Source organism: Ruditapes philippinarum, unplaced genomic scaffold (assembly GCF_026571515.1).
Source record: "Ruditapes philippinarum isolate M1 unplaced genomic scaffold, ASM2657151v2 ctg611_1_1_1_1, whole genome shotgun sequence".
NCBI classification, from domain to species: domain Eukaryota; kingdom Metazoa; phylum Mollusca; class Bivalvia; order Venerida; family Veneridae; genus Ruditapes; species Ruditapes philippinarum.
In genome coordinates, this window is record NW_026863843.1 from 291,212 (window position 1) to 312,097 (window position 20,886).

At 30.3% G+C, this 20,886-nt stretch overlaps 1 protein-coding gene across 1 annotated transcript in view; it reads right to left on the reverse strand.

Moving 5' to 3' along the window:
• Positions 1 to 706: 706 nt before the first annotated feature.
• LOC132723483 (uncharacterized) overlaps positions 707 to 20,886 on the reverse strand; it is a 37,823-nt gene continuing 17,643 nt past the window's right edge. The window contains exons 3-4 of the mRNA XM_060708211.1: positions 11,612 to 11,828; positions 707 to 9,841 (exon numbers count right to left, since the gene is read on the reverse strand). Of these exons, the coding sequence (XP_060564194.1) occupies positions 9,645 to 9,841; positions 11,612 to 11,828 (414 nt within the window). The 3' untranslated portion in view covers positions 707 to 9,644. The remainder of the gene's footprint in view (positions 9,842 to 11,611; positions 11,829 to 20,886) is intronic.

Consider the following 20,886-nt stretch of genomic DNA (forward strand, 5'->3'; position numbering starts at 1 on the left):
TGTATGAAATTGTATTGAATTCAAACAAGTAGTTCTCAAGATATGCTCTGGACAAGCAAAAAGCAATGGAAAAGTAACAAAAAGCAAATACTTAATAATTACTCTGAAGAGAGTAATGGTTTTTGTTCTGTCAATCTTATGACTCTAGGTCAAATATTTTTTGGACTACATGTGCCACAAGTTGAAAACTAAAAATCAACAAAGGGCCATAATTCTGTTAAATTTGGTCGCAGCAAAAATACCTACCATCTACACATTAAGATCGTTCATCCCTGGAAGTTTAAGCAAAATCTGCCATCCGGTTTAAGAGGAGTTGCGTTCACAAAATTTCTACATAGTATATAGTGAAAAAAAATCAACAAAGGGCCATAATTCTGTTAAATTTGGTTGCAGCGAAAATTCCTTCCTGGACTACCATCTACACATTAAGGTTGTTCATCCCTGTAAGTTTAAGCAAAATCTGCCATCCGGTTTAAGAGGAGCTCTGGACAAGGAAAATGCAACAGACCGCTGGACCGACCGACCGAACGACCAACCAACCACCGGGTGACTCCTATATACCCCCCAAAAACTTTATTTCGGGGGTATAATTACTGCCAAATTGCCAGAAAATTAGACACACATATTCCAAGATAAAGATCTGTAAACTTCGACTGATGGGCAATAGCAATTTGGGTAAACTCAGCAGGGATAACAAACAAACAAGAAGTATATTATGAATTTATTACCTGTTTTCTGACTGACTATATACAATACTACCATAATCAAAAAGACAAAAAAAATCAAAATACAGCACAAACAAAAACACTCATATGCTAATATAGTTTTAACATATTAATATATAGTGTACATGTACATGAAAATTGAAATTAACAAATAAAAGTTGCTTTTATTCTCTTTTAAAAATCACAGACATAATAATTTATCACCTTCAAATCTATATGATTTAAACTGTTCATTTAAACTGTTATAAAGAGCAAGGTCTTTATTTCATTACATGTAAACAAGGGAGATAAATACTTCCTAAAATACAAGTTATCTTTCTTGTGTCATATTTTTAACATGAAATAAGCGATCTGAATACTCACATGTTAATGTCACACAAATTGCTATAATCAAAATAAAATCCCAACTTATACACAAGTTCAAACTCTTTAACAGAACAAAAAACTTCTTTACTGCATGACATCACATTACAGTAATATTTGATGAATAATAATGTCTTAACAAACTTTAGATTGAACAATGCACCTTAATGCAGAGGTATTTAACAATACCACTTGGTTTTTAGTGATTGTTTCATTCATATTAAATCAAATTTAAAGCAAAACAGCTTTATATTTGGTACAACTTGTTGGTAATCAAGACATGACACCAGCCAGTAGATATATAAACATATGACACTAGCCAGTAGATATATAAACATGGCACTAGCCAGTATATATTCAAACATGACACTAGCCAGTATATATTCAAACATGGCATCAGCCAGTAGATGTATAAACATATGACACTAGCCAGTAGATATATAAATATGACACTAGCCAGTATATACATAAACATGACACCAGCCAGTATATACATAAACATGACACCAGCCAGTATATATATAAACATATGACACTAGCCAGTAGATATATAAATATGACACTAGCCAGTATATACATAAACATATGACACCAGCCAGTAGATATATAAACATATGACATCAGCCAGTAGTTTTATAAACATATGACACTAGCTAGTAATTATATAAACATATGACACTAGTCAGTAGACATTAACATATGAAACCATTTTATATGTAAATAGTCATGGAGTTAGGAAAGAGGATGGTGTGGGTGTATAAAGGAAACAAAACAGGTGATTTAATATAACAAAATTTAATGTTAACCAATATGATACACTATGACACTTGATCTCATTTACTGAGCTAGAAAATAAGTTTGAAGTTTTGGAAGCTTCAGAAAAACTATGAGGAACTATCATATATGTCAAGATTGAGAGATGTGTGATTGCAACAAAATAACACTTATATATTCAATGTGTTATTTGACTTTGAGACAATTATTTTTTTCATTTTTATCAAGTCTCGGACAGCTTTTTTATTTTAGGAAACAATATATATATGTGTATAACGCCACTCACTTGTTGAAAAGAACTTTTACCATATAGTATTACTTTATATAAATTAAACTGTTTTAACAAAATAACCTGTTTTAAAATGAGAACTACATAATGATAGTTGGAGACAAAATGCTAAAACAACAGAGTACCAAACACTGTAAAATCATAAATTTTTACAAGGAATTAAATATCCACAATTTTACAAATAAAAATTCACTAAGTATCTTTATGATACTTAGTGATACTTAGTGAATTTTTAGTGGTTTAATCTCAAAATTTTGACTGAAAGGATCATTATGGGAAATATCTGCCTCTTATCTGATTTTACATTAGTAACATAATTATGTTGTCAGAATGTATAGGTGACAAGAGACCTGAAACTATTATTGTTAGGTCTGTAAGTTAAAAAAACATATTCATTAAAAAATTACCTCACTTCTGCTATATTTAAAATACCTCAGATGTTCTCTTACCCAAATAATTTATCAACAATAATCTCAAATCATGTAGGTCAATTCTTGCAAATTTATACATTTCATTATATTTTAGGCATAATTACTAAGATCTAAGCAGGAATAGAGGTATGGCTAAAGCAGTAACCCATATACACTGTACAGAAGATATATATTATCTACTTCTATCTTAGCTATAATTATATATAGGGGTTAATAATCTTAATAATCTATGTGGCAAACTTCTGGCAGCAAAACACTTGACATACACTTGAGAATTATTCTCATATTATTTTATATCCATACAAAGCTAGATCCTTTGTCTCCAGACATGATCAGACCCCTGACATATCATTCATCTATAAAAATATAAGTTGAATTTGCTTACTGGTTAGTATATGTCAAACTCTAAATCAAATACGAGTTTGCAGTTTGAAAATACTGCATAACCCTAAAAGTCTGCATAACCCGAAAAGTGGTCTTATATAATTTCATAAGAGATACACAGCAAAATTTGCTACCCCAAACTTGTAAGCTTCACAGTTTAAGACCATACATGTATGTTTATCAGTTAACAAACATTTATAACAAGTTCTCTTGATTAAGGTAATTACAGATTTAATCATTTAAATTATGGTATATAATTAGCAACAATACAATATTAGGTAATTTGGTATATTTTCATAAATTACAATAAGAAAGCTGTTTATATACTGTTCAATTTGTATAGTATAACATTGAATTTCTTTATGGGTAGTGTTTAAATTGTGTTATCTATATAAGATAAACAAATGGACAAATTCAAGCTATTTTCAACCCTTAGCCTGCTGAATCTGTGTAATGGATTTGCCCACCTTTGAATTTTGGAACAGTCCATTCAGAGTTTAAGGAATTTCAATGCAAAAAATACAAATATTGATTTACCAATCAGAATAGAGCCTGGTTGTAGTACACGAATGTACCAGCAGGCCTGGCTGTATACTGGTGGCAAAGGCTACTCACATTCAGTTCCAGCATGTTATGGGTAAACTTCACATATAATACAATCATATCATAGTAAATTGCATGGTAATATTTTACGTTTAAAGCACTTTCTTAAAGCTTAAATATAACAGATATAGCAAGAGATAAAACATTCAAAATGTGTACACCCTTATGTAAATTTATTATCTTTGTTCACAATCAATAAAACTTCAAATACACAAAAAAATACATTGATATAGATAACAAAAGTTGCAAGAAAAAAATGAAAACAAGATAACTTGTTTGGCCATCGGATCTTACAATCTTTTCTAAATTTGGGTCAGTTAATAATTCAGCAATAATTTATTCAATCTTATCTCTCAGTAAAGGTAAAATATTTCCTTGTTTTTAAAACAAGTTTTTAAGATATATGATTTTATAACAGTCAATATATATTAATGTCATCAATCTAAAATGCAATAAAGCCAATAAATTATTACACAATACTCACATTTGTATAGAGTCTTAAAACATGCACTCCTTGTTCAGGGCATCCTGTGTAACAAACTACTAGTCTGTCTTTCTAAATTCACAAGAAATGTTTATATACATGCTGGAACTGACAGTAACAAGTCTATGTCACCAGTGTAGAGCTAGGTAAGCCTGACATTTATGAAGTCTGACCAGGATCTTTACTGTTTGGTAACTTAATCATTGTATTTTGATACTGAAATCCTATACAATTTAAATGGACTGTTCTAAATTCACAGCTGGGCAAATCCATTACACAAATTTAGAAGGGGTTTAACCTTTATAAAATATTACTTTCAGATTTATGACACATACATTTCTATACATATATATTGAACTAGTTTATGCCAGATTAGAGACTTTATGTTTGCATGATATCCTTACATTACAATTACCCTTAAAGCTGCACACCTCCATATGAGCAAAAATATTTCATGAAAATCAAATCTGACAAAATGTATTAAGATTTAAGAAAAGTTAAAGATTTAAGATCCAAGCAATAATTCAAATGTTATGTGCAATTAATGACTGATTTTGCAGTATTTTTCACCATTTTTCTACTGCGTGACTAATCCAGTAAGTGTTATTTTTGCATATTTTGACATCTTTTTTGGTAATTTACATGGATTGTAAGTGCCATAAATTTGTAAATTCCTTTCTTTGTTGACTTCACAATATTAACTATTAAAAACATTTTCAAAATGTTCATGAAAAATTAGCATGAATCTGGAGGCATGCTGCTTTAAACAAACAGAGTAAGACTTTCATTTGCTCAGTGACAAAATAAGGTGATATATCAAATACTGGAAACTTTTCAACATTTAACATTTTAAAACAATCATATTGCTTTTCAGAGAGAGGAAATCCTAGGAACAACATATAAAACTTAACAAAAATATATTTTATCAAATGTATATAGCTTTATTGACAGTATTCTATATAATTATAAAATCTGAATGGAATGCATATAACAAAATCATACACAGTATGAATGTACCTTCTCACAGTATATAGTTACTTCTAAATCTTAATAAACATCTTCGAAACATTTCTCATATCAGAATTTGCAATTCCTTTGATCTGATTTGAAAAAAAACAACAAACATTTAAACTTCAAATAAAGTGATAAATCATTTTGATACTGTCTCAAGTATCTGTATATTCAATTAAATGACATCATTAAACTTCTATTTTATCTACGATGTAAAATAAGTGAACATTTCAAGTGTGTGATTACATGTACACATAAAGCTGCATATACCCCTTAACACATCATGTCTTAACTATGCTAAACATTACACTATGCCGAGGAACACTACATGTATTACTTTTGTTGGAATGATTAAATAACTCATGGAATATGTTTTTTTTTTTCTATAGGAAATGTTTAAGCATGGCCATTGGACAATGAGAAATCAAAATTTCTCTTTTCAATATAAAAAATCATTTTCAAGAAATGTGCAAGCTAGCTGGTTCAAACAGCTGCAAGAGAGCCATAATAGCTGTTGAGCGCTCACCTATACAGACTGCATCAGCTTAGTTGTATAGTGTGTATGTTTATTTTGAAATTAAGCCAGTATACAGAAATATATGGGAAACAAATTCTGACCACTGGGGACTAAAGTATTATTGTGTAATTGACAGATTACTGTTATGTTTTCTGTGCAAGTCCAAGCAAAGTACCTATATACTAAATATCAAGATATCAGTCAAGAAATGCTGGCTATATTTTTTGATAGAAGACAAATATATATATAGCTTTAGCGACCTTCACCTTAGTGAATGACTGCAAGGTGTTGGTAAATCATATTACTAATGTTTTAGTCCATACATAACGGCTCAAAAATTGAAACATCTATTTTTTGTCTCAGTGACCTTAACCTTGACACAAATAACCTCAGATTTGTATACCAGTAAAAGGTGTTGTGATCTGCAAAGAGCTTTACAAAACTCTGCTTATGAAAAAAACAAACAACAAAGGTATATTTCTTAAAATCACACTTCTTAGTATCATATTTTGATATAAAAATGTTTTGGACAAAACAATTACACTGTGTGTTACACAAAGAGGAAAATGAACTGTTATGTAAGTTTAAAACATACAAAAATATTAAATAGAATGTACATCGCTACATTACAAATAAAGCTAAACAAAAAACAACAACAAGAAAACACTTCAATACCATCATTTTGTTAATGAAAGTAAAATAAAATATGTAAAATGATTAAACAAAGTTATCATATGTTTTTAAAATATAATATACAATAATTATGCAAGTGTTTCATTAAAAGCTAAGCATCTTAAAGCTGGGTTTAATATGAAATGTTCAAGAAAATTGAAGTACACATTTTATTATAAGTTACAAGCTCACATGATAATAGAAGAAGCTAGTATCTAAACTATTTTTGCGTGCATATTACATGTATTTCATATTTTATTTAACTATTGTATACATTAAAATATCGACAAATTTTTAAAAAAAAAAATCCTATTTTTTTTTCAATTAGCTCTAGAAAAATCCATTTGTCTTTTAACTAGATTTGTGCTAATAAATTTTAACATTTTAACAACATGATTTTTTTTTTACACCATAAAATCTCTATTGACATCCATGTGCTTGTATTTTCATGACCCATATTTTGCCCAATTTCAAACCTGTCAAAATTGAGCAATTATCCAAGCCCTGTTACTTCTGCCCTTTCTAGTCATATAATGATTGGGTAAATTTTCACACTTAAATTGAGTTATATTATCACAGTTTCTTAATTTTACAGTATATTGACAAAATATATGTGATACATATTATTAATGGAACTGTACCTTCACACACTTATTTATTCAATCCTGCTCAAGTTCAATTTCAGCTATACAAAATCTTGTTCTGAGAAGTACATTTATACAAAAAAATAAAAAATAAAATAACATCAGTCAATGTAAGTTATTCAATGCATATGATAGTTCAAAATGTACATTAAACATGCTAAGACCCTAGGGACCAGCCTAAATGGTCTTAAAAAACTAGTACCACCAGACATGCATTCCTAACACTAGTATCAAAGTTATGTAGTGATTCCATGATTCTTGTTCACATATATGTACAAGTTAAGTGTTAATTGGAACATACATTCACTTTTCTAAACCAAAATGCTAAAAAGTCCTTATCATTTAAGTCCATTTTAAACAAAATAGATTATTGGTTTTTATAAACAAAAATTTAACACTGTTCAATCAGTAACTTATAACTGTCTACCCTAAACAGACATGTAAATCATGTAAATAAGTTATAACGACATAAAATTGTGTTTTCTTTTAATATGTAGTATATATCTGAAGAGTAAATGATAGAATGGTAACTGTTAACATTTACCTTATAATTAACCAATGGTTTAAATATTCTATATTCAGTTAAGTTTTGAATGACCTATTTTCTTTAGCGAAAAAACTTACTTCGAAAATTCCCTAATACAATTCAAATTCAGCAAATCATCGGTTACATTAATAATGTCAAAGTGGCTTTATATGTATTATATCATTATTTATAATCAAGAAATAAAATAATCTAAATGTAAACATATTTAAATTACTAATCTCTAAGTGCTAAGTCTGTAATAATAATTGAAAAATTAGTGTTCTTTACGATAAAATAAATATTTATTTCAGTAATTTTGCAGGTTAAGGTGAATGTTTTATTGTCCTATATATGATTGTCTAAGTGAGGGGGGGGGGGATAGTTTTATTCTGTCTTTAATTAAATATCATCACTAATAAATCAATAAATCTACATGGCTAAAACATGTTCTTCCCCATCTAATATAACCATAGTCACTATCAATTTACATTATATCATCATATGATTTTTTTTCCCCTTAACTTTTAATATGTAGTTTCTAACTGTTTTTAAGCTACAAATATTAACTTCTTGAAAAGTTCAGCAATTAAGTTTTTTTTTCAATCATGTAAAAACAGGCTGGAGAGACATTTTTAGTTTTATCTTCATCAGTACTGGAATGTTTTTGGAATGAACTTTTTCAACTGCTTTCTTTTAATATTACAGCTTTTGGTTACAATTCATGACCAGCTAGTAACTGTTGCACAATTACAGACATAAAGAAGCATGATTAGAGAAACATGTACACTATTTACATGTAGCAATGTGAACACATTCTAACAGTCATTTCTTACCATACATTATCATTATAACATGTAACATTGCACGTTTTTATGAATCAGGAAACTATATTCATCTCAATGCTGTTAACTGTTTTCCCTAATTAGTATATCATAATGTATCAAGTTTTTTTTCACTAATAATAAGCAACATAATTATGTTTTATCAAAGTGACTTTATGAAACAGGCTCATCTTGATTTCCATTTAACCTAATGTATTATTTATATTTTATATAGACATAGAAATATTGACTGAATTTAACAGCAACTAGTATTGATTCATATCCAGTAAGTGTGTAGTTTATGTAACTAAAACAAAGCAAAACATTTGACAATATTATGTGATAAACCTACTTTAATTCTATTTAATTTTTTAAAATGAAGTATGTACATGTAGCTTAAAGATTATATTGATACTATAAACAAATAATCACTGAACACTGAGTTTATAACTTCAAAAAAAATTGATTAAATTCTATCTAAATTGATAAATTCAAACAAGTAAACCGTCACTCCCACAACATGCATGTGAAAATTACTGAGCTGGAGTTTATTAAAAAAAGATTCCCTTGAGAAATTACACCATCTAGCTATGCTTCTTATGTAAAAATATATTTTCTATTATTCAATATTAAATACTATAAAAAACAAATCTTCTAAGTTCTAATAATGTAAATATAGCACATTTTCTATTGTGTTGAGTTTAACTTGCAATACAGCATACTTTTGTCTATCTACCCTTATACAGAATCTAAGGTATATCCCTGACACTTGTACATTTTGTTTTTATCTCACAGTTTCTGGCCCTTTCTGATTAAGTTAGTCTTTCTCTTTGAGAAAATATTTGAACCATACAGCTTTGTTAATATATTAATATTATACATTCTGATAGAGTAAAAGGTACAGTTATCATACACTTCTCAAAATAAGGATAAATCTTTATAGGGCATCATTTCTTCTAATACAAATTACACTTAACCTAAATATGTTTAATGCACATTTAAGATCTTCGTAATATATTTATTACATTCAATTTCTCCTGTAATAACAACATCTGACTTCCCAGTAAAATATAAAGATTTGTATCAAATTTCGAGTTGTATATAATACTGTTTATTCGTTAAACAAGCTTTTAATTTTCCTTGTAAATTCTGAAGAAAAACAAAAAGTTGATGTCATTGATGAAAGTGTTATGGTATCTTGCTTCAGTAAGCATGCACTGAAATAACCTCGGCCAGCACTTGCTGTTATATAACACACGTCATATTATGCCTACATTGAATATGTCATCTTTATTATGATCTTATAATGTATAAATACATTCAGTGTTTATTGAGACACATAGTATTCCATATATTGCATATGAATGTATATAATAACACGCACTAGAACTGACTACACATCAAAACAGCATATCTGCCTTATCTACTTCCGCTGAGAAAGCATCGAGTTCATTGTCGTCTGCTGGTAACAAATCTATACCCTCCGAATCATCCTCCGGCTCGGCAATACTGTAGGCAATTTCTGGCTCCGGCTCTGGTGTCATACCAAACTGGAAGTCTAGGGTCTGCATTTTTGACTTATAACTAGTTAGGCCACCTGAAGTCAAGCAGAAGTTCTCATTTTATAAAATATATCAACACAGTTATATAAATGTATAGTATGGTCACAAACAAAATTATGCCTCATTTTGTATTTCCAACTTGCCAAAATAGGTTAGCCAAACCTATATACAAAGTGCAAAATGCAGAAAATAACTTCATTTACTTGGAAGAATTTATATTCTGTAACTTATAGCTTTCATTTCGGTCAGAAGTGGACATAATATGAAGCCAGTTGATATGATATTTCCAACATGCTATAATAGGTTAACCAAAACTATTTCCTAGTGCGATAAAGGGAAATAATGAGATGTTATACTTAAATGGTCTAAGGGGCTTTTTCTTATTTTCCTTTGTTAAATAGAGGTGGGCCATGGCCCCTTATTCTACTGTAATGAAATAAAACATAATATTTGTCATTTCAGTGCCCCTTAACATTGCAGGCTGAGAATGTGATAGGAAAACGGTTCAATTTTGATATGCCAGAGGCATAAAAAATGTAAATCCCACAATCTGTATTTATGGTAATATTAAAGTAGTTCAAAAGGGCATATTAATAAAACAAGGCTTTTTGTATCTTACAATAAATCAACTATAATACATATAAACATTATGTGTACCATGCATGAACAGGCTTGTGGTAGGTATCAATAAATTATGAATCATATCCAACAAGTGGTTACAATGTTAATGCAAATATTCATACTCACTAACTCAGGTTAGAATGTACTCTGGTCTCTTAATTTTACATTTGTTATAAATATAATTAATCAACTACAGATTTAATGACCACTCCCTTTCTTTCCTAACACTGATTTAAATCAAGTAACTTTAATGCAGTCAATCAGAAATTAAGTATATGTATCAGTCACTTATATATAATAAATATAGAGCTAATTCTGTATTACTGTTGTCAATATAGGGTGACGAGAACAGACAACCTATACTTTGTGAATAGTCCAGTTAGAAAGACAGTTTTTGACTTTAATCAGCACCATCCCTTGAAGTTAAATAACAAAGCAGCCCAGAATAATAAAGAGGCTAAGCACTTGGATCTCATCCTTACAGTGTGCAGGTAACAGATGTAACTTTCCTCTTTGCCCTCTCTTTGTTCAATATACAACATCTGCTGGATTTAAAACACATCTGACACAGACTAATTCATGCACTATGCAACCAATGAATTTAACCTCAGGTTTTAAGGTTACTAAAGTTTCTCATTACTACAGCTCATGCATAAGCTTTTAAGCGTTCTGTTGGAAAAAGCTACTGTACATGTCCTTAGGTAGTTAATCAAATCTCAGATGTAAATGAAGTGGCCTGAAATGGGAACTTTTGTTTGGAACAACTGGGCATGAGTAAAACTTTTCACCACATGGAACAGATGTCGACTGATTTCAGGTAAAAGTCTTAAATGCAGACAGGGTAACTTATTAGAAATTTAATTCTCCTTCACAGGTTTGTGAATATTACAGAATAAATAAATCTACTATTTCCTATCAGTTCCCATAGCCACCTACTAGTATTTCCTATCAGTTCCCATAGCCACCTAAGTATCTGTAAGTGCATTCGGCCAGAGGGATAGACAATTCAATTACTATATGTGCCTACAGTTTAAGCATAAAAAGCAGAATAGACTGAAAAACAGCGACTATGTGCACCATCAAATTTTCAAACAAAACTTTCAATGGTGGTGATAGGCAAAAGGTTGTTTATCAAAACCATTTACAAAAACACAAAAACCAATGTTTTTACAAGTGTAACATACCTCCACCAGTGCCTAACACTGTGTTGGATTTCATGTGAGTTTCTGGTTCAGATGGGGGAACAGGTTCATCTATTGTATCAGAAACACCATTCACTATACTCTCATTCTCTGCCAGATCTTTCTCGTCAGGGTGTTCCTGTAGGTATGTCTCCAAGGCCGCTTCCTCACCCTCGTACTCAAATGTAGTTGTAGCATGGTCATCAAACGAGATCTTCACCTTTAATAAAAGAAACAATGCTATAGTCATTAGGAAAAACGAGAACAACTACAATGATGTAAAATTTACATGGGGATATTAATATTTGTAATGGTTATGCTGACAGACTCTTTTTGTAAACAGCAGTGCCTTGTAGTTCAGCTTTCTCCAGTAACTGAAAGATAGTTATTTTACTTTTAAGACTGCCATCACCTTTCAAATAACACCTGTAGAACAAATGCATTTTCATTATTGCAGATTCAACTCTAATACTATGCTATGAACTTATTCATTATTTAATCTGGACAATTTTAAGGAAAATTTCAAAATAATTACTGACTTAACAGGGACACCATGATCAGATGGCAAGGATCTGTACTGGTCTGCATGGGTAAAATAAGTTGCCGCTAGCATGGTAAGATTTAATATGTAACTAAAAATGGCTGTCTTGTTTTACATTGCTACTCATTCGTTATTTATATACTATATTTATTCACTATTTGTCCTACATACATTGAAGTATTGTTTGTTCTATTCAACATAATTGATATCAATTTGACCACCATATAGCATACTGACATATATCTTAGCAACACAGATATTCTGAACTTAAATATCAAAATCATCAGACAAATTCTGTAACCATTAAATCCCTATCATTATAGTTGACTTTTATTTACTAGAGTACTTAATCGACCAAATTGATATTATCATTTTGTTCACTATCTTAAGAGATCTTTTTTCATTATTTTTCATTTCAAAACATTTTAATTTATTATAACTTCACAATCCATTGATTTTGTGTCAGTTTGTTAACTTAAGTACATATATTATGAAAATTATAGATAAAATCTGTACATGAAATAAGTATGTCTATGCCTTGCGAATTTGTTTAACTTAGTACATAATATATAATTATTGATAAAGCTGTACATGAAAGAATTATAAATGTCTAAGTTTGTTATATAGTTTGACATACGTATTTACATTTACACAATGAGTTTGTTAAATAAGCACATATGAAATTATTTATAAAATCTGTACATGAAATAATTATGTCGATACGAGTTGTTAACTTACCACATACAAAATTATTGATAGAAATCTTTACACAAAATGATTATGTCTGTGCATGTTTTTTTATTTGTTAACTTACATTTAGCACATAAAAAACTATTGATAAATCTACTGATAATAAAATCATTACAGGAAATCTGTATGTGGTGTATGGTTCATATGCCAGGAAGGACACAAAAATCAGCTTTCTCTGTTGAGCACGGACCCTACCAGTCATGCCCTTAAAGGGTTAATTTTGAAGCACAAAGTGTAATTTTCACAGAGTATTAGCTTTTGAGCACTGTACTGCGGCCAATGGCAACCTAAATGTACAGCAACCTGAGAGATTACAGGAAATCACAATCATGCAGTAGTTATATTATAGGGGACAGTGTCCAGCAGTTCTTATATATATTATCAATGCTGTTTCACACATTCCTCTGGTTTCCGACTCAATAATTGAAATGATGTGCTTCCAAGCCACAGTATAATAGAGCCTGAAAGTCAATATTCTGAAAACTAACAACACAAGGTTAACATCTAGGACAAACTGCTCATTTAACACAAAAACTCAAATAATCTAACATTGAATGAGGTGGGGTTTTACATACATCATTAATCCCTGGTCTACCAGTTATCCTCATTCTTTTCACAAGTCTACAACCACAGATTTCACCAACATTTTCCACCATACAGCCACACTGTTTCAACTGGTCTTTTTGTTTGAACATACATTTGTTGGTATAATTATAGTTTTCATAAGAACTTTTTTCACTATCAGTTTTAATTCCAACAGTGGTAACATCCCATGATTGTTTACTGCTAAAAATCTTTGACAATAACATCTTATCCAATTCTATAATGATTTTATTTAACAATATACAATATACTAATTTTGGTTATATAATTCAATATTGAAGATGGTTCACACAGCCAATATAAAATGGTTTTGTATGACGGCAATGTGCTTCTACGTCAGTAACAATAATGTGACCAGGTAGCCATGGAAACCAAATAAAAGGAAAATTCCATAAAAAAATGATAGTATAGTACAGATACAATCAACTTAAGACTTTAATCACTCATTCCAGCTTATTCTATTTATAGATTCAAAGACAATGAGGCAATTACTACACTGACTAATGACAAGGGGGTAGGGGTGGGAAATGACACTAAGTAAGGACAAGGGTGAGTGAAGGGGGAAGGGGATGGAAAGCAAAAAAAACATTACCCTTAATTACCCTGAAATTATTAGTTAGGAATACATAAAGTTCAGACTGATTAACAACCAACTTCTCCATATACATGAACAGTTTTCAGTTGAGGATATGTAACAACAAACACTATATCATTAACCAAGCCACAATAGAAAAAAAACCAAACCACAACTGAAACTCACCCTATAGCTTATGTTTTAATCACACTGTTTAATTGGACAAATCTGAAAGTTGCTTGCTTACAGGCAATTATAAATATTTTTTTTTAGATCCTAAGCCTGCATTTGCCTAACAGAGTTAACCTGCTTTGAATTTGGAACAGTTCATTCAAAGTAAATCTGACCAGCAACAAAGTGGACTTAAAAATGACACAAATTTAAAATCATTATCAAGTATGATTTTACTTCCCTGACTTTAATATAACAATATTTGAAGACTACCTGTACTTCACTACTATGGCTGCCATCACTTTCTGTTTGTATAACTTCATCATCAGTTTGAGGTTCCGGTCTTTCCTCATAGAAAGATATTCGTGTAGCCACCAAACTATTTCTTCTAGGATATCTACTCTGAGTCAATGATTCTTTCACTGTTACACTTGAATCACTAGTAAATCCTACTTTCTTTTTAACAGGAAGTTTATTTCTCGGACCACTGGCCGAGTCCCAGATTAACTTGCACTGGTTCCTAGCAGACTGAGGATCAAACATGGGACCTGATTTCATTCGCATCATGTTCAATCATTACTCAGACACTTTAGACTTTAATAAATCCAACATGTAAATAAAAAATTTACTAATCAACCTTTAAAGTGTGGCTAATCTTTGCTTTTCTTACTTTCAAATGAATACTAAACCAGAATTTTTTTAAACACAAAAAGGTCACCATTTCTCTATAATAATTCTTGTTTTAATCCATTTGTATACATCTTATGAATTTATGACTAAATCTTTAATGTTTCACTTTCAATTGCTTAAAATCATTTGTCAATAACATTTCGATTCTGAAAAACAGTAGAATTTTTTACCTGTCATAACAGGTTATTTATCAAACACAGTATTTTTGTTATCATTGGCTACACAGAAGGAAGTATCGTTCCAAGATAACCTCACCAAGACAAGGGTTATCAGTGTGTCTATAAAATATTTAAAATTCAACACTTTATAGTTTCATGTAATGCACTATTCTTGTTAAAGATAACAGTCTAAATATCATTTTTTTCTCTCTAAGTTTGAAGAACTTGATTGCTATGAAGGTATTAACAATATTTTATTACTTGAACAAATGTTACCAGACAGAACAGATATTAAACTCCATTTTCTTTGTGCACAAAACAACAATATAATCTATATAGTTGTTACTCCATATTGTCTTCAATTCCAATCATTTTGCTTAAACATTTAGATGCACTGTCAATTAAGCCATTCAATTAACTGAATGATGAAAATACATTGTCAGAAATATTTGCATCAAAACAGACTACTGAATTTCTGTTTTCTTTTGTCAATCCTTGTACAAGTACGTCCCCATGTATTTTCTCAGTTTTCTTTTAAGCTCTGCATAAAATATCTCCGCAAAATGAATGTAATTGTAGTGTAATTCAGTACAAAGATGAAAAACCTCAATTGTAATACACTTAAAACCTGACGACAATTTAGCCAGTTTCAGGTAAAATGAAACAACCATCAAAATGATGGAAAAAACAAACTGTTATCGGCACATTCACAGTTGATACAAGGTATGGGAAGCAATTTGTACAACCTATGAACCATGCATCGCTAATTGTATTTGTGCCTGATATCGTCATCATGTCACTATATTTATAATTTCACAGGATGATATGACTTTACCTAAAGCTGGGTGACTGCATTCAAGTTATATTTATACATTAAAATATTAGAATTTTAGAACGTATTGAATCTATACAGTAAGTAATTAAAGTAATTGAATGTAGTTAAAATTGGTTACAGGGCAAATCATGTCAATTTTTTAGCTCTATCTAAGCCTTTAGAATAGTTGTTCATTACTGGGTTGCCTTTTTAAGAGAAAATAAACCTACCTGAGTAAAGGGCATGAAGAATTCTTCAATAAACAAGAAATAAAACATGAGGTTTATTTGTCTTAAGATTTACCGTGATAAAATTGCTCAACTTAAGACTGTTACATTTACACGTAATTGTTTATAGATTTTATAGTCACATGGTAATAAAAGATGAACAAGGGTAATTATGACACCCTGGAACACTTGAAATACGTCATTCACACACTACTTCCATATGGTCATGTACAAGTCTTGATTTATAGTCTTATTATATTATATTTTTCTTCAGAAATTTCTGAAAAATAACCTAGACAAAGCAAACTGATCTGACCAACAACAGGCTGACTCTTGTATACCACCACACACCTTGTTAATGTCTGGGGTATAAAAATACCTCAGGTACAAAACGTAAATTTTGTAAGACTCAAATTTTACTTTAATTTCAAATGTATACCATATTTCTCCTTATATAGGGCCAATACAAATTGCCAGATGGGTGTTTTTATTTGAGACCAAGTTAAAAAAAAATATCATTAGGTACATGTGTGGATAAATAAACTGTTAGTTGAAAAAGTTGTTTTACATTTTTTAATTTTCAAGGTATGCTGAAACAGACATCACCCACAACAAATGAAAAATTGTAAAGTGGGGCTGATACAAGGAGGGGGCTTATATTACAAGAAATGTGGTATTCTAACACATATAATTTAAATGGGAAGATAGCACAATGTAACATATAATTACCGAAAATAAATACCTAACATGTTGGTTTTTTATCCAAATCAGGTAAGATAAGGGCTTCAACACTACTGTGTAACACATGCCTAAAAATAACCAGAGTTAAGCTTCTTCGATTTGAATTGTAAAATGTTTTTTCTTATTGATTTATACATGTTTACATACAAATGTATACATAAATGATAATTTTTTTTGTAGAATATTATTTCTTAATTTGGTAAAGGAAGATTATTTACATATAAATTTAAAATTGTGCTGTCATTAGTAATTTCTTAGTTTATACAAACTAAGTTTAGTTTGATTGTGTTGGAAGCTATAAGCTTCTTGAAACACTAACGTCAATCCGAGAGTTATGTCTTGATCAGAATATAAGTTTTAAAATCCTGAGACACTTCAAGCAATTTGATAACCCTGCAAAATCATGCTTCACTAGAAAATAGTGAAATATAAAAAAAGTTCTATTTGATAAATAGATGTGAAATATCCAGCCAGGTTTGGTCATTATGCAAGGACTTGTATCAAGTTTGAATCATTAGACCACATCTAAGTTTCTGAAAAAAGGAGCTTTTATCGAAATTGAAGAAAAGTCTTAATATAAGTTAGCTCAACTTAGCTGTGATCCTAATGAATCTTAAATCATTGCAAACTGTATCAAACATTCAAAATAACAACATTAATGGCAAAAAAAATGTGAATGTGATTACCATGTTGTAGTAATGACAATATCACCAATTAGCATAGGGTGGACACTACAATACATCAGTGATCTATTCTGTCAACATTAAATGCTTTATGACCACTTATTTCTGATCAGATCATCAACTAATTACTATACTCTCACAATTATAAGTAAAATTCTCTCCACACGCAATAATGTTATGCTTCTCTCTTTTTATGTCTGAATGTAATGCATCTAGTTACCTTGGGATATCATGTTAAGAAGTCAAAAGTGTGAGCCTTCAGTTTAGTGTCTGTTTTGTATCGCTTGATTAGCATTATTATTATTTACGTTGACAATACTTCGGTCAAATGTTTATCTCACTGATATCATATGTAAAGTCTGCATATCAAGCACCTATGCTCCTCAAAACTGTATTCTTCCCTCATGACAGCTTATCAATTCATTGAACAAAATATCATGAATATCCATCAAGTTGTTCATAATTTAGAGACTGGACCAGAATATGCTGACTCAAACCCCTGACCTAATCGTGCCATTTATCATAAAGCAGGAAGTCTGCAATATGAGCTTTACATATTGTCTGAATGTTGATTCTTTTAAAGGGTTCAAAGAATGTAAAGTTAAAAGACAGCTGCTACAACAAGAGGCATAACATGAACTTTAATTTTATATTGTCTCCCTTTTGTACTCAACATGACTGACAGAGTCTACTCCCTTGGTAAGTATATAAGATAGAATAAGTTAACTCCCTTGATAAACCAAACAGATAATATGATTACAAGATTTATCTCCCTTGGCAAAGAAATATGACTGTACCATGATTTTATGAGTTAAATTTTCTGCAAAATGACAACTGGACTTAGATGAATGACTACTAGTGCCTTGCAGTGTGATATAATATAGTAAGTATTGTGTCTGATGAAAGTAGTGGAGAATTGTCAACATTTTGTGTGTTTTAGTTATTTCCTTTCAATGCATTCAGTATTACTTTACACAGTATCAAGATATCCAAGTCTAGTGTTACAGTGTACTTAAAAACCTTATAAACAAAGTAGAATGATTGGTCTATTGAATCACATATATTAGCCAGTCATGATGTAAGTACTGTCAAGACTCTTTACAATTATGTCATCTTTGTAATAGAGATACTCTAGCGGTTAAAAACAAACTTTTACAGATACAACTTCGTTAAGATATTAATATTAAGGTATTAGATGCCTGATGTAGAACTTCTTTTCTTTAATAATAATAATAAAGATTTTATTTAAAGAGGAAACACAGTTGGGCAAGCCCAGACTCCCTATGAGCCTCTATCAAACATACAATCATCAGTGAGGATGCGAGTTTACGTGGGTGTGGGTTCAAGCTCTATTGGAGGCCATTTTTTAATACTTTTATGTTCTTTTTGTCTTGCCAGATTATGGTTTTCTTTTTGTTTGACATATCTTGAATTAAGAAAAAATTTGCACATTTACAAGTACTTTTTAGTGTTAAATGAGTGAAAATGAGGTAGTTTTACTATTTACCATAGATGTGTTTACCTATTGTATATACTAAATACCCAGTTTGTAAATTCATGACATTTTTTTTTCACCTGTAAATTACCTACTGTGGAAAAAGTAAAATCTGCATAAATAATTGATTACAGATAGATGGTCGTTTTTTTAAACACATGTCTATGTACACATTATAAATTTATATAAAGGCAGATCCGTCGCCCATCAACCATCCTCACGCACATATATTTGGATAAAAACACTCAATTGGAAAATATTTCAGATATTTTATATAGTCATACAAAATACATCAAAGTGTCAGATTATAAACATATTTTTCTTCTTTCTCTAACTTCATCGGCCACAACAATTTATAAAAGTTACCTCTGTGACTAATTATACATTAATACAGTAATCTGACAGACTTACTTGTGTACTTTACATAAATACTGTCAACATACTGTTTTTAAAATGAGAATAATTCAATAAAATTTCAACACTGCCTATATAGGTTTATTATAGAGAAGAAAATTGCCTTATTTAGTATTTTCTTTACTTTAATGTCTTACATCATTCACTGGCTGAATCTAAAAGTACTCATTAGACTTAGATGCCAACAACATAAGTGCCAAATCAGTCTTCACCTCTGTGCTCTGTACAAAAGTAGCTTAATTTTTATTTTGATATTGAAATCCCTCTGGGCCCTAATAAGCAGTGGATACAGGAGCCTCACTGGGACCCTCAGGAAGAGGAATTTCACATTGTTTTGAAGATTGAAGAAACAGTGGTATATGTTTGTAAACAATAATACTTATTATGTCAAGTACTACACATATATGTAAGGGAAAAAATGTAATATCCAAAGGGAATGGGAATAGTTCAACTAAAAAAAATCATGAAATGAGGGTCCTGCCCTTAATTGTTCCATATACAAAGAAGAGCAAGTCTAGACAGAGTCAGGAAGACTGCTTAACATAAATTAAAATGAGTCATTGTTTTACAATATTTATTTTTAGTGTAATGCTCAAGTGCAGTTCAGCATTTTTTTGGTTCCAACTTCTTACATAGGTACTATATTAAAAGGCACCTGGGTCAATGAGTTAACTAAATATATACTTAAGAAATACAAATTTTCACATTCTTATTTATAAGACACATGCAACAATATATAATATTTCATATAACTGAACTCTGGGTGCAAATATTTGACCTTGTGACACAATCAATTATTAATTATAAACTGGTAGACTGCTATAAACCAAACAATAAATTACAACTGGGTGTGAATTATAAAGACCCATTATGTTGATGATCAATAAATAAACGTTTTCTATTTAATAATTATAACCTGTACAAAGTATTAAAAAATTAATGTATTTTCTTGCTATAAAGAAACAGAAAACTTTCATAACAGAATATTATTACAAGATTGTGTATGTTCAAAGTTGTCAAATTATGTAGCCCTAAATTTTAGAATAATTAATGGCTTAAATAAATGACAACTGAGACCAACCGGTATATTGGTTATTGCCTCCATCTCTAGCCAGTGCAGTGTATCTCTAACACAGTGTCACATAGAATTGACCTTAAAATGTTACACAAGATTTTATGAAGATTGTCCTTAACATATCATATAAGATTGATTGGAAAATTACCCATGCCTGACTTCTGTTTGATAACAAGGAGATATTTTCTTTTCTTAAATAAAATAGCTGCAGTATATCAAAACATAGGTAGTGTGGGCATTTGTTTTTGCCTTACAGATCAATAAATGCTGTGGCTTTAGCCCATCCCCCCATAATTCCCCACCAGTATTAAAACACCCCTGATCTGCGAAAGGTGCCAACTA